The sequence below is a fragment of the Jaculus jaculus genome, chromosome 9 (genome assembly GCF_020740685.1).
Source record: "Jaculus jaculus isolate mJacJac1 chromosome 9, mJacJac1.mat.Y.cur, whole genome shotgun sequence".
NCBI classification, from domain to species: domain Eukaryota; kingdom Metazoa; phylum Chordata; class Mammalia; order Rodentia; family Dipodidae; genus Jaculus; species Jaculus jaculus.
Window position 1 is genome coordinate 112,200,098 of NC_059110.1, and position 15,166 is coordinate 112,215,263.

The window sequence follows — 15,166 nt, forward strand, 5'->3', positions numbered from 1 at the left end:
ACTGCAAACGAACTCCAAATGCAGGTGCCACTGGGTGCATCTGGCTTACATGGGACCTGGAGAATCAAACCTGGATCCTTAGGCTTTGCAGGCATGTGCCTTAATCGCTAGCCATCTCTCCAGCCCTCTTTCTTCATTTTTCAAAGTAGGGTCTTGCTCTAGCCCAGGATGACATGGAATTCACTATGTAGTCTCAGGGTGGCCTTGAATTCATGGCATTCCTCCTACCTTTGCCTCCCAAATACTGGATTAAAGGTGTGTCACCACGCCCAACTCCCATCTTATTCTGATAGCTGAATTCACCTATTGGCTCATTAGTATAAGACCAACCAAGTCCTTCCCCCCAATCGGAAAGGTGAGTCACCCACAGCCTCTGCCCTAGAAGCATAAGTTTGTGCACTCTAGAAATAAAATCCCTTGCAATAAAAATATAAAACTTTTTCTTTGGGTAGACTTGACGACAAACACCTCTGATCGCAGTACATGGGAAGCAGAAGCAGGAGGGTCGAGAGTTCCAGGTCATCTTCATCTATAGCAAGTTTGAGGCCGTCCTGGGCTACCTGAGACCCTTTCTCAGAATACTAAACTCTGTCAATCAAACATGACAGTGTAGCTGGGCGTGGTGACAAATTGCTGGTCAGCCTGGGCTAGAGTGAAATCCTACCTCTAAAAACCAAAAAAAAAAAAAAAAAAAATTTTGTACCTCACTGTATGAACTTTGTTACAGATGTGTTTTCCTCCCAATTTATCATCTGTTTACCTTCTTTTATTTCTAGATAATTTGTAATAAACAAGTCTGTCAGCTTTTCCTCATACTTTAGTTATATATAGAAACCCCTTGCTTGTAGTTAAACTGACTCTTTAACCCTTTAACTCAAGCTAACCTTGGACTTGAGATCCCCTTCCCCCTACCTCAGCCTGTGTACTGAGATTACCAGTGTATTCCATCACACTCAGCTCTAGTTTTCTTTCTCTTTCCTTCTTTTGTAAACTTTGTTTTATTGTTCTTTAAAAGGGTTCAGGGTTTGGTTTTATTAATTTTTTTTTTTTTTTTCGAGGTAGGATCTTACTCTAGCCCAGGCTGACCTGGAATTCACTATGGAGTTTCAGGGTGGCTTTGAACTCATGGCAGTCCTCCTACCTCTGCCCCCCCGAGTGCTGGGATTAAAGGCATGCTCCACCATGCCCGGCTTTAGGGTTGGATTTTAAATCAGGCTGCACACTATTCATCAGTCTGACATCTCTCACCATGTCCGACTGGCTTCAGCTAGCAATACTTCATTAAACGCAAAGAAAAAAATGTTTTAATTTTGAGAAAAAATTCCAGTTCTGAGAACAATAAACATTCGTCTAATTTAAAACAAAATGGGGTTGTTTCTTTACACACCCTCCTCCTCACAGAACCAGGAAAGTAATTCTCCCAACTCAGGCAGGCATTGATGCATGCACCCTCACACATGCATGCACACACATGCACGCAGACAAAATTCAGAGTTTTGTCAAATAAGATTTTGTTGGTGTTTGGATTGATCAAAAGCCTTGCAGTCAACAGTTTACTAGATTTAAAGGGTTAGATGTTGATTGAGTCTATGTTAAAGGAATCTTTATTGTCATTTAAAAAATAAGAGGATTTCAGGCTGGAGAGATGGCTTAGCGGTTAAGTGCTTGCCTGTGAAGCCGAAGGACCCCGGTTCGAGGCTCGGTTCCCCAGGTCCCACGTTAGCCAGATGCACAAGGGGGCGCACGCGTCTGGAGTTTGTTTGCAGTGGCTGGAACGCCTTACTTTCATTCTATAGGTTTTTTGTGCTTCCTTATCATGCCAGGCCCTGGCCAGCAGTGAACAGTGAATGCTCATTCTCTCTCTTTCTCTCTATCTGTCTTTCTCCCTGTGTCTGTCGCTCTCAAATAAATAAATGAACAAAAAATATTAAAAAAAAATAAGAGGATTTTGGATAGTACCATCATTTTTTAAAGTTCCAGAAACAGTGTCAAAAAAGCATTATTTTTCATTTTCTGGGATGAGACTACTTATTTGTATTTAGTTAGAAATCAAAACAATTCCAACAATAAGAAATAGGCAGTTCTCATAGCCGGCCAACATCTGAGGTATCATCAGTGTGAGACAACATCCCAGTCCATTCCTACTGGCCTAGCTAATGCTAATAAAATAGACAGCTTATGGCTCTGCACAGCAAATTTAAGTGGGACATGATGACTTGAGGCCTGTATTCAGGGCCTTAGATTCAGGACAATAAATAAATACAATGTCACACACTAAAGTATGTGACATTAAGGTGAAAAGTTCAAGAGCTCCCGATTATGCCCCCGTGTGCTTTGTCAGTGCAGTCTGGTCACAGCATTCACCACAGATAAGAGAACAGCTTCTCTAGATTAGCACACTGATACCAGCAGAGAATTTGCAGGTGTTACCACTACACACGTAATATAGCTTTCTTATTTTTTATGAGAGAGTGAGGGGAGAGAAAGAATGGGCACGCCAGGGCCTCCAGCCACTGTAGCTGAACTCCAGACATGTGCACCACGACCTTGGGTACATGTGTGACCTTGTGCGCTTGCATCACTTTGTGCATCTGGCTTATGTGGGACCTGAAGAGTTGAATATGGGTCCTTAGGCTTTGCAGGCAAGAGCCTCAACCACTAAGCCAGCCCTCAGCCTCTAATTGTTGTTTTTTTTCTTCTTTTTTTAATTGGCAAACTACAAAAGCATGCGTGCCACCTGTGCACCTGGCTTACATAGGACCTGGAGAATTGAACATGGGTCCTTAGACTTTTCAGGCAAGCACCTTAACTGCTAAGCCATCTCTCCAGCCCCCCCTCCCCGTCTTTAAATTTTTTTTTCAATTTATTTGAGAGACAGAGAAAGAGGCAGATGCAGAGAAGGGGCATGTCAGGGACTCTGGCCACTGCAAACAAACTCCAGATGCGTGCATCAGATTATGCATCTGACTTATGTGGGTCCTGGGGAATTGAACCTGGGTCCTTTGGCTTTGCAGGCAAGTGCCTTAACTGCTAAGCCATCTCTCCAGCCCATGTTTTTGTTTTTTCAAGGTAGGGTCTCTCTGTAGCCCAGGCTGACCTGGAATTCACTATGTACTCTCAGGGTGGCCTTGAGCTCTTGGCAATCCTCCTACCTCTATCTCTCAGGTGCTGGAGTTAAAGGTGTGTACTACCATGCCTGGCTGATTATTTATTTATTTATTTGAGAGAGAGAGAGAGAGAGAGAGACAGAGAGAGAGAGAGAGAGAAAGACTGAGATAGAATGGGTGGGTGTCCTAGGGCCTCCAGCTGCTACAAATGAACTCTAGATATATGCGCCACCTTGTGCATCTGGCTTACATGGGTCCTGGGGAATCGAACCTGGGTCCTTTGGCTTTGCAGGCAAGTGCTTTAATAGTTAAGCCATTTCTCCAGCTCTGCTAATAAAGGTTTTTCTTTGGGGGGGTTTCAAGGTAGGGTCTCTCTAGCGCAGGCTGACTTGGATTCACTATGTAGTCTCAGGGTGACCTCCTACCTCCTACCTCTGCCTCCCAAGTGCTGGGATTAAAGGCATGGGCCATGCCGGGCTCTGATTATAATTTTTTTCTTTTAAAAAATTTATTTATTTTTCAAGATTCTGAAGAGAATCACAAGCATAATAAAATAAGGACAGGTGTCATCACCTTCTGTAACTGAAAAAAAATTATTTATTTTTATTTATTTATTTGACAGAGAAAGAGGGAAAGAGAGAGAGAGAATGGGTGCGCCAGGGCCTCCAGCCACTGCAAATGAAGTCCAGACACATACATCTGGCTAATGTGGTTCCTGAGGAATTGAACCTGGGTCCATTGGCTTTGCAGGCAAATCGCCTTAACAGCTAAGCCATCCCTTCAGTCCTCTGATTATAATTTTTAATGGCTTATTAAATACTTCACTGGAGTTGCCAGGCAAGACTGCTGTAGCAGACAGCTTCAGGTTCACTGAGATGAACCTCCAGACCAGTTATGGAGAAAGGGATATTTATTGAAGTTTATAGATCCAGAGGAAGTTCCATAAATGGCAGAAGAAGTTAGCCTGCCTTCACAGGACCAAACAGAGAGAAAAGCACAAGCCAAAAGCCACACACTTAAGAAACTCCAGCTAAGCACACTGTGCATATCTTTAGGTTGAAATCTGAAACCCACCACCACACCTTAAGATCCACCCAGTGATACTGCCTCCAGCCAGGTGGCTGCAGATGCAAACTACAAACAAATACAAAACTGAATATATTGAGGGCCATCTATTCAAACCACCACATTCCACCCCTGGCCCTCAATAGATTTACAACCATCACACATTGCAAATTGTACTCGCTTCAATTTCAAAGGTCCCCACAGTCTTGACCAATTTAAGATAGTCCTATAAAATCAAACAAGTTAAATATTTCCAACATATAAAGGCACAGAGTAAACATTTTCAACTGGTATAAAACATAGCAAAGAGACTAAAACAATGCAAACTCAACCATCAAGCAAATATCAAACTTCTGCAGTTCAGGTTCAATATAACCCCAGACTGACAGTCTCCACTTTCCAATTCTGCCCCTCCAGCTGGGTGGAGTAGCCAGAGAACACTTCCATCCTAGGCCAATAATTTGTAATGGCTTATTAAATATTTCACTGGAATTGCCAGGCATGGCGGTACATGCCTTTACTCTTAGCTTTTGGGAGGTAGATGTAGGGGGATAACCATGAGTTCTAGGCCACCCTGAGAAAACAGAGTGAATTCCAGGTCAGCCTAGATTAGAGTGAAGCCCTACCTCAAAAAGCAAAAAAAAAAAAAAAAAAAAAGCAAGGGCTGGAGAGATGGCTTAGTGGTTAAGGCATTTGTCTGAGAAGCCAAAGGACCCAGGCTCAATTCCCCAGGACCTACATATGCATAAGGGGCACATGCATCTTGAGTTCATTTGCAGTGACTAGAGGCCCTGGTGTGCCCATTCTCTCTCTCTGTCTCTTCTATTCCCTCTCCACTTGCAAATAAATAAAATTTATTAAAATAAGAAAGAAATAATAAAATTTTTAAAAATCCAGGTGTGGTGGTACACGCCTTTATCCCAGCACTCAGGAAGCAGAGGTAGGAGGATTGCTGTGAGTTCATGGCCATCCTGAGACTACAAAGTGAATTTCAGGTCAGCCTGAGCTAGAGTGAGACCCTACCTTGAAAAAAATAAATTCATTGGATATTTAGAAAGCTCTACACTAAATAATAAATGGTGTTGAGATTTATTAAAAAAATGTATGGTATTGAGTTGTCTTCCTTCTCAGGGACATGGCATCGGTGTGTTGCGTCTTAAGTACATAAACGATACTCATTTGTAGATACCCTGTAAGTGTTGACAAAGATATGAAGCTCAGGTCAAAGACGTGAGGATACGACCAAAAAAAAAAAAAAAAAATTGGAGATTTTGTGGCTCATTTGTAGTGCACAAACCCTGGTTTGGCTTTGCTGGGGGGCTTTTATGTGTAAGGTAAGGACAGAACTCTGGGAAGTGACGTGGAAGGGATCGATGAAGCTGCTGAGAAAGAAACGTGGTGCTGAAAGGCAGTCATCAGAAGCGAAGCGCGGGGACGGAGGACGTGAGGCCCGCATGCAAAGCTTGATTCCGTGTTGACTAGTCATGGCACGTGAGCTTCACTAACTTTATTTCCTCCTCTTTGGAATGGAGTAGTGTGGACTACTTTGTCACATTGCATAGAGGATGGAATCAGGCAGCAGGGAGGTAGAGTACTTGTTAGCTGGGATGAGATAGGAACTTTAGAATTGGACTGTCGATCTTTGCTTTACCATTTACTAGTTGCATGGCCTTAGGAAGCTGTTTGCTTCTGGCTTTAACAGAGATCATGCAAGTAACAAACTGAGCACAATGCCTGAGGCCTAGCAGGAGCTCAAAATTTGCTTTTGTTTGGTTTGTTTTTTGTTGTTGTTTTAGTTTTTCAAGGTAGGGTCTCACTCTAGCCTAGGCTGACCTGGAATTCACTATGTAGTCTCAGGGTGACCTCGAACTCATGGTGATCCTCCTTCCTATGCCTCCCCAGTGCTGGGATTAAAGGCGTGTGCCACCACGCCTGGCCAAAGTTTGCTTTTATGATGAGGTCTAAGAGGAAAGGCCTAGCACAGAGACATTCAATATTAGCATAGACCTCCTGTCAGAAGTTTGTAATAGAGGGAGCTCTGTATCCTTCACAAAGGTTATAAAAGGATTAAAGCCAGGCATGGTGGCACACTTTTAATCCCAGCACTTGGAAGGCAGCGGTAGGAGCGTTGTCTTGAGTTGGAGGCCACCCTGAAACTACGTATGAATTCCAGGTCAGCCCGGGCTAGAGTGAGACCCTACTGTGGAAAAAAAAAAAAATAAGATTGGGAATGATGGTATACATTAACATTGCTACTCAGCACATCTGAAGAGGTTACGCTGGCATGTATGGAATTCAGGTTGGCTTAAGCCATTTATCCCAAATTTGTGATGAATGGAACTTTGTAGAGTAAACTTAATGCACTTCCTCCTTCTTCCAGGCAAACACTGAACAGCCCAAGCTGAGTAGAGATGATCAGCGGAATCGAGGTGCCCTCTTACAAGACATTTGCAAAGGGACCAAATTGAAGAAAGTGACCAACATTAATGATCGGAGTGCTCCTGTCCTCGAGAGTGAGTCTAATCTTTGTTTTCTAACAAAGCCCACACGAACTCAGGGTTAGGAGACTTAGCTGGGCTGTGAGTGTGGAGGTTGTGTCCAGGGTTATCCTTTGGCTTTCTTCCCATCTTCCATTTGAATACCTTAGATGTTCTTTTTTAATCCTTGGGAAGTATTTTCAAGGTCAGAGCTCCTCATCTACTGCAATTAATGCTTGCTGAGACACATCTTTGGCTGTTCTCTAAGGAGACCACCACATTCCTAGAAGCCCCTTGGCTGAAACCATGGATGTATTTAGAATTGTTAGAAGTATCCATCCTATAGTTTTCTGGAGAATTGGCTCGTTCCCGAGTCCCTGAGCAGTCAGCCCTGTTATGGAGAGGAGAGCCAAAGAAATCTAAACATTCCTTTGTCTCAGTTGTTCTCCTTCACCCTAGAAATATTGGTCCTTCTTCCTCCTCTCCTTTTTCTTTTTTAAATTTAATTAAATTTTTTAAAAAAATTTTTAGAGCAAGAGAGTGAGAGAGACAGAGAGAGAGAGGAAAGATAATTCAGGGTTTAAGCCACTGCAATTGAACACCAGACACCTGTACCATCTAGTGGGCATGTATGAGCTTGCACTTGCCTCACCTTTGTGTGTCTGGCTTACATGGGACCTAGAAAGTAGAACATGGGTCCTTAGGCTTTGCAGGCAAGCACCTTAACCACTAAGCCATCTCTCCAGCCCCCTCCTGTTCTTTTCTAAAGTCTAGTGAAGGATTTCATCCATGAAGACGGAGTAGAAACCTTGCTTTTTTTAAATTAGATATGGATATATTTAGAATATAAACAATACATGTTGGTAGAAAGGCAAAAGCAGGATTGGTTTGTCTGTGTACTAAAATCCAGATAGAGGGATAGTTTCTCCTCAGGACTGACTTGGTCACAGCTGAAAACATATGGAAATGAGAATCCAAATCTTTCCAGAACCCAAAGGAAACAGTGGTGGTTATGGCTGTGGAGCTGCTGCCTTGCAGCCCAAGGGAGGTCTCTTCCAAGGAGGAGTGCCAAAGCTGCGACCTGTGGGAGCCAAGGATGTTTCAGGTATCTAATAAGTAATTCCTTAGGATATTTTCCCAATGCATTCATTTCTTATTTGTCCCAAGCGAGCCATCTTAGGTTGAGGATTGTGGTAGAGGGTAGAAGGAAGTGGAAACAGAGGAGTTACAATGTAGACCAAAGAAAGAAAAAGTCGAGGGATAAAATGAAAATGTATTTAACTTAGATAAAGAAAATGTGAGCTGGGGTGTTACACACCTATAATCCCAGCATTCAGACTGACCAGGAGAATTTTGAGGTCTGCCTACATCACATAGCGAGACATTGTCTTAAAATAACTAACTAAGTAAATGAAACTTAAAACTGCGATATAAAGGGTTGGAGAAATGTCTTGACAATTAAGGTGCTTATCTATGAAGCCTAAGGACCCATGTTCAGCTCTCCATATCTATGCAAGCCAGATGCACAAAGATGAGGCAAATGCAAGGTCGCACATGCCCACTAGGTGGCGCAAATGTCTGGAATTCGATTTCAGTGGCTGAGACCCTAGCATGCCAGTTCTCTCTCTCTTTCTAATATATATAATTAATATATAATAATATATTAATATAATTAATATATTAATTATATAATATATAATTATAATTTATACAATATATAATTTACATAATATAGAAATTAATATATAATCTAATATATATATATAATATATATATGAATGAAATAGAGCCGGGTGTGGTAGCTCACACCTTTAATCCCAACACTCAGGAGGTAGAGGTAGGAGGATTGCTGTGAGTTCGAGGCCACCCTGAGACTGCATAGTGAATTCCAGGTCAGCCTTGGCTAGAGTGAGACCCTACCTTGAACCCCCCCCATATATATACATACATACATACATGCACACACGTGTATGTTTGTATGTGTATGTGTGTGTGTGTGTTATATGCTGAATAGATTATTATTCAGCCCTTAAAGAAGGCAATTTTGTCATTTGTGACAGTAAGTTAAGTGAAGTAAGTGGGAGCAGAAAGACAAAAAAACATCATGGTCTCACTTATATTTGGGATCTAAAATAGTTGACCTCATAAATAGAGTAGAATAATGATCGTCAGAGGCTAAGGAAATGAGGGTGAGGTGAGACAGGAGTTGTTTCTTTGTTCATTTTATAGGACAAGGGCTCAAGGCAAGGGCTTTTAACATGCTAGGCAAGAACTCTACCTCTGAGCTACAGCCCTAGCCCAAGAATAAAGAGTACACTTAGACAGGAAGAATTTTCATGGACCATTATGCAGCATCTTGGCTATAGATAATGATGTATATTAAAAAGTTATTGGGCAGCCTGGACCAGAGTGAGACCCTACCTTGAAAAAAAAAAGTTATTGGGGGACTGAAGGGGATGGCTCAGTGGTTAATGCACTTGCCTGCAAAGCCAAAGGACCCAGGTTCAATTCCATAGGACCCACATAAGCCAGATGCACAAGGTGGTGCATGCATCTGGAGTTTATTTGTAGTGGCTGGAGGCCCTGGCATGCCCATTCTCTCTCTCTCTGCCTCTTTCTGTCAGATAAGTAAGTAAATAAATAAATTAATTAAAAGTTACTGGGGCTGGAGAGATGTCTTTGCATTTAAGGTGCTTGCCTGCAAAGCCTAAGGACCTAGGTTCAGTTCCTCAGAACCCACATAGCCAGATGCACATGGTGGTGCATGCATCTGGAGTTCATTTGCAGTGGATAAGAGGCCCTGGTGTGCCCATTTTCTCCCTCTCTCTCATATAATAATAATGAATAAATAAAAAATATTTGTTGAGGGCTGGGGAGATGGCTTAGTGGTTAAGGCCTTTGCCTGCAAACTCAAAGGACCCAGGTTCGATTCCCCAGGACCCATGTAAACACATGCATATGGAGTTTGTTTTCAGTGGCTAGAGGACCTGGCACCCCCATTAAAAAAAAATTGTTGAAAATATTTTTTTTTAAGTTACTAAGCTAGGCATGGTGGTACATGCTTTTAATCCCAGCACTCAGAAGGATCACCATGAATTGAGGCCACCCTGAAACAGTGAATTCCAGATCAGCCTGGGCTACAGCAAGACCCTACCTTGAAAACAAAACAAAACAAAACAAAAGATGAGCTGCAGAGATGTCTTAACAGTTAAGGTGCTTTCCTGCAAAACTTCTCAGTACTCAAGTAAGCCAGATGTACAAGGTAGCACATATATCTGGAGTTTGCTTGCAATGGCTAGAGGTTCATTCCTACTCTTTCCTACTCTTTCTGGTTCTTTCTATTTCTTAAGGAGGGAAGAAAGTTGGGAGGGCGGAAGGAAGGGGGAGGGGGGAAGGGAATGGAGGGAAGGGAAAGATGGGAAGGATTATGCTGACTAAGGAGATGTCTCAGTGGTTAAAGGCACTTGCTTGCAAATCCTGCTGGCTCAAGTTCCACTCCCCAGTCCCCAAGTAAAATCAGATGCACAAAATCGTACATGGGTCTGGAATTTGATTGCAGTGGCAAGAGGCCCTGGTGTACCCATATTCGCATAGTCTCTCTCTCTCTCTCTCTTTTTGGGGGGGCGGGTTTCAAGGTAGGGTTTTACTCTAGCCCAGGCTGACCTGGAATTTACTGTGTAATCTCAGGGTGGCCTCAAATTCCCAGCAATCCCTCCTACCTCTGCCTCCCGAGTGCTGGGATTAAAAGCGTGCACTACCAAGCCCAGCTATACACACTTTCTCTTAAATAAATAAATAAGGGGCTGGAGATATGGCTTAGCAATTAAGGCCTGCAAAGCCAAAATACCTCGGTTCGATTCTCCAGGATCCAAGTAAGCCAGATGCACAAAGGAGCACATGCACCTTCATTTCATTTGCAGTGGCGGGAGGCCCTGGTGCACCCATTCTCCCTTTCTCTCTCTGTCTCTGTCTGCCCCCCCCAACTAAATAGAAAATAAATGTTTTAAAAAATAAACAAACAAATAAATAATGCATTTTTTAAAAAGTAAAAATGTTCTATGTGGTGGCACAAGCCTTTAATCCCAGGACTTGGGAGGCAGAGGTAGGAGGGTCACCATAAGTTCAAGGCCATCCTGAGACTACATAGTATATTGGGCTAGAGTGAGAACCTACCTAAAAAAAAAAACAAAAATAAATAATAAAACTAGAAATAGAATTACGTGCTAGGAAGATAGCTCAGTGGTTAAAGGTGCTTGTTTACAAAGCCTTTCAGCAAGGGTCAATTCCTTAGTAAATATGAAAAACCAGATACAGAGTGGCACATGCATCTGGTGTACCCACTCTCTTTGCTTGCAAATAAGTAAGTGTGTGTGTGTGTTAAATAAAAATAGAATAATGGGCTAAGGAGATGGCTTGGTGGTTAAAAGCACTTGCTTGCTAAGTTTGCTGGCCCTGGGTTCAGTTCCCTAGCACGCACATAAAACTGGACAAAAGCTAGAAGTAAAAGTGATGCATGTATCTGGCATTCATTTGCAGTGGCAAGAGACCCTGGGACATGCACATATATGCACATGCAAATAAAATTTTTAAAAAATAATAAAATTAAAGTTAGAACTTGGTGTGGTGGCACATACTTGTAATCCTAGCACTTGGGAGGCTGAGGCAGGAGGATTACCACAAGTTTGAGGCCAGCCCTGGGCTACTAGTGAGTTGTAGGCTACCTAGGACTATGTGGCAAAACCATGCCTGTAGAAAAATCAAATTTAATTAAATGTGAGACTTGCCAGGTGTGGTGGTGCATACCTTTAATCCTAGCACTTGGGAAGCGGATGTAGGAAGATTGCTGTAAATTTCAGGCCACCCTAAGACTGACTACATAGTGAATTCCAGGTCAGCCTGGGTTAGAGTGAGACTCTACCTCAAAAAACAAACAAAAAAGAAAAAGCAGTGAGGCTGTATTCCTCACGTGTTAGCAATATTACTTAATAAGCCCCGAACCTGAAATGAGATTGCAGATCAGACTAGGGCCGCAGGTGTAGCTGGGCGGTAGCTAGCCGAAGCAAGTACGTTGTGTGCATGACACTCCGGGTTTGAATGCCAGGACCCCAAGAACACAAACCCTAGAACCATGCTGTTACTTTCCCTGCTGCTGTGCAGGTTACTTTCAGGAGGCTGAACTAGAGAACGACTGCCATACGTGTTTGTGTTAATCCAATGTTGTGTGGTGTATTGTAGAGAATCCAGCTGGGAAGCCAGCCCTGCAAGTCCCCAGTTCTCGAGCTGCTGCCCCAAGGCCTCCGGTGTCTACGACCAGTGGACGTCCTCAAGATGATACAGATGGCAGCCGAGCCTCCCTCCCAGAACTGCCCCGGATGCAGAGACCCTCTTTACCAGACCTCTCTCGTCCCAACACCGCCAGCGGGACAGGCATGAAGCACAGCTCCTCCGCTCCTCCCCCGCCTCCTCCAGGCCGGCGTGCCAATGCACCCCCTACACCGCTGCCTATGCACAGCAGCAAAGCCCAGGCCTACAACAGAGAGAAACCCTTGCCTCCAACACCTGGACAAAGGCTCCACCCTGGTCGAGAAGGACCTCCTGCTCCACCCCCTGTCAAACCACCTCCCTCCCCTGTGAATATCAGAACCGGACCAAGTGGCCAGTCTCTGGCTCCTCCTCCGCCGCCTTATCGCCAGCCTCCTGGGGTCCCCAATGGGCCCTCCAGTCCCACTAATGAGTCAGCCCCTGAGCTGCCCCAGAGACACAATTCCCTACATAGGAAGACACCAGGGCCTGTCAGAGGCCTTGCACCTCCTCCACCCACCTCAGCCTCCCCTTCTTTATTGAGTAGTAGGCCACCTCCTCCAGCCCGAGACCCTCCCAGTCGGGGAGCAGGTAAGTACTTGGAAGTACTATCTTTTTGCTTCTCCCCCTCCCTCCCAAGTGTTTATTCAGTGATGGGAAAGAATAAGAATTCATGCATTTACTCACCTGGCTTATTGACTATCTTTTTTTTGGTTTTTGTTTGTTTTTTTGAGGTAGGGTCTCACTCTAGCCCAGGCTGACCTGGAATATACTATGTAGTCTCAGGGTGGCCTTGAACTCATGGTGATGCTCCTACCTCTGCCTCTCTCCCAAGTGCTGGGATTAAAGGTGTGCACCATCACGCCTGGTTTAAATACTTTTATTTATTTATTTACATTGCGTGGGGTAGGGGGTAGCGCACCTGGCCTCCTGCCACTGCATATGAACTCTAGATGCATGTGCCACTTTGTGCATCTGGATTTACCTGTGTAGTAGAGAATTGAGCCCAGGCTATCAGGCTTTGCAAGTAAGCACTTTAATTACTGAACCACCTCTTCAGCCCTAATATATTTTATTTTTTATTTGAGAGAGAGAGATAAACAGAGAAATAGAGAAAGAAGTACAGAGAGAGAAAGAGAGAGAGTGTGTGTGTGTGTATGCGTGCACATGCACACCAGGACCTCTTGCTACTGCTAAAGAACTCCAGACACATGTGCCACTTTGGGCATATTGAACCCAGGCAATCAGGCTTTGCAAACCAGTTGTTTAACCACTGAGCCATCTCTCCAGACCCTTGACTGTTTTTGGTTTTTTGAGGTAGGGACCCAGGTTTGACTCCCCCAGAACCACTTAAGTCAGATACTGAAGGTGGTACATGGACCTGGAGTTCATTTGCAGTGGCTAGAGGCCCTGGTGTGCCCATTCTCTCTCTTTCTAATACATAAATTTTATATATATATATATATTTTTTAATTGTTTTATGTTTATTTATTTATTTGAAAGTGACAGACAGATAAAGAGGAAGAGAGAGAGAGAATGGGCACTCCAAGGCCTCCAGCCACTGCAAACGAACTCCAGATGCATGGGCCCCCTTGTGCATCTGGCTAATGTGGGTCCTGGGGAATCGAGCCTCGATCCAGGGTCCTTAGGCTTCACAGGCAAGTGCTTAACTGCTAAGCCATCTCTCCAGCCCAATAAAATATATTTTTAAAAAAGTTTTTTTGAAAGTAAAAGAGAGCTGGGCATGGTGGCACACACCTTTATTTCCAGCACTAGGGAGGCAGAGGTAGGAGGATGCTGTGAGTTCAAGGCCAGCCTGAGACTACATAGTGAATTCCAGGTCAGTCTAGGCTAGAGTGAGACCCTACCTTGGAAAATCAAAATAACTAAATAAATAAATATAAAAAAATAATAATGAAAGGAAGAAGAGGGCTGGAGATGTAGCTGAGGGTGCACCTTTAAGAACTTCAAAAGATTTAATACATAGTGCATAGTAATGCTTCCAGCATAGCAGATACCAAATGTAATGTTAGCTGCTCTTGTTAGTGAAAACCCTATGAGTCATGTAGTGAAAGCCACCTATTCAGGTGATGTTGCCATTCTTATCAGCACACACTGACAGACATCTCATGGTGGCAGAATATTGTCTTTTTTTTTTTTTTTTTTTGGAGGTGGGAAGAGGTTTCCAAGCAGGGTCTTGCAATAGCCCAGGCTGTCCTGAAATTCACTCTGTAGTCTCAGGGTGGCCTCAAACTACAGCAGTCCTTCTTCCTCCCAAGTGCTGGGATTAAAGGTGTGCACCACCATGCCTTTTTTTGGGGGGGGCGGTTTTTTTTTTTTTTTTGGTTTTTTTGACATGCTAGCCCAGGCTGACCTGGTGTTCACTATGTAGTTTTAACATGGCCTAGAACTCATGGCAGTCCTCCAACCTCTGCCTCCCAGGTTCTGGGATTAAAGACATGTGCCACCACACCCCATTTGTCTTATTTATTTGAGAGAGAGAAAGCGGCAGATAGAGAGAGAATGGGTGTGCAGGGCCTGTAACTACTGCAAACGACCTCCACATACAAGCACCACCTTGTACATCTGCCGTATGTGGGTCCAGGGGGCTCAAACCTGGGTCCTTTGGCTTTGCAGGCAAGTGCCTTAACTGCTAAGTCATCTCTCCAGCCAAAAATTTTGTCTTTTAAAGGTGAATTTGGTGTTTGAAAATGACCAAGAACATTGGGTATGGTGGCCAGTGCCTTTAATCACCTCACTTGGGCTGCAGAGGTAGGAGGATTGCCATGAGTTTAAGACCACCCTGAAACTAACAGAGTGAATTCCAAGTCAGCTTGGACTAGAGCAAGATTCTTCCTTGAAAAAAGAAAATAGGTGGGGAAAAAAAAAAAAAGAAAATGGCCAAGAATAGTAGGCATATGTACAAAATATTTCTGTGGTGGCCACCTGAGAAGGTGAATGTGACCATCGTGTATTATTTATGGCTCTGTTGAATAAATGGCTTTGGAGGTGGTTCCAGAAGAGGTGTTTGCAGTTGTTTTTGAGTAAAACTCTCACTAGGGTTGTGTATGTAGAGCGTCTCAAGGTGACTCTCCCTTGCATATTTGGAAAATCACTTATTTTAGTCTGTACTAGTAAGTGCTGGAGTAAATGACATAGAAAATGACATAGAGGCTGTGGGAGAGCAGGTGAGGTGCTCAGAGTAGAGCAGACTGC

General features: G+C 43.6%; 1 protein-coding gene across 4 annotated transcripts in view; it reads left to right on the forward strand.

Annotated features, from left to right (window-relative positions):
- Positions 1-15,166, forward strand: part of Wipf2 (WAS/WASL interacting protein family member 2) — a 56,520-nt gene that overhangs the window by 29,617 nt on the left and 11,737 nt on the right. For 3 of the 4 annotated variants that reach the window (XM_045158627.1, XM_045158625.1, XM_045158626.1), the window contains exons 3-5: positions 6,553-6,685; positions 7,638-7,754; positions 11,885-12,541. In XM_045158627.1, coding sequence (XP_045014562.1) covers positions 6,553-6,685; positions 7,638-7,754; positions 11,885-12,541 — 907 coding nt within the window. The remainder of the gene's footprint in view (positions 1-6,552; positions 6,686-7,637; positions 7,755-11,884; positions 12,542-15,166) is intronic. The other variant, XM_045158628.1, reaches the window with a different exon arrangement.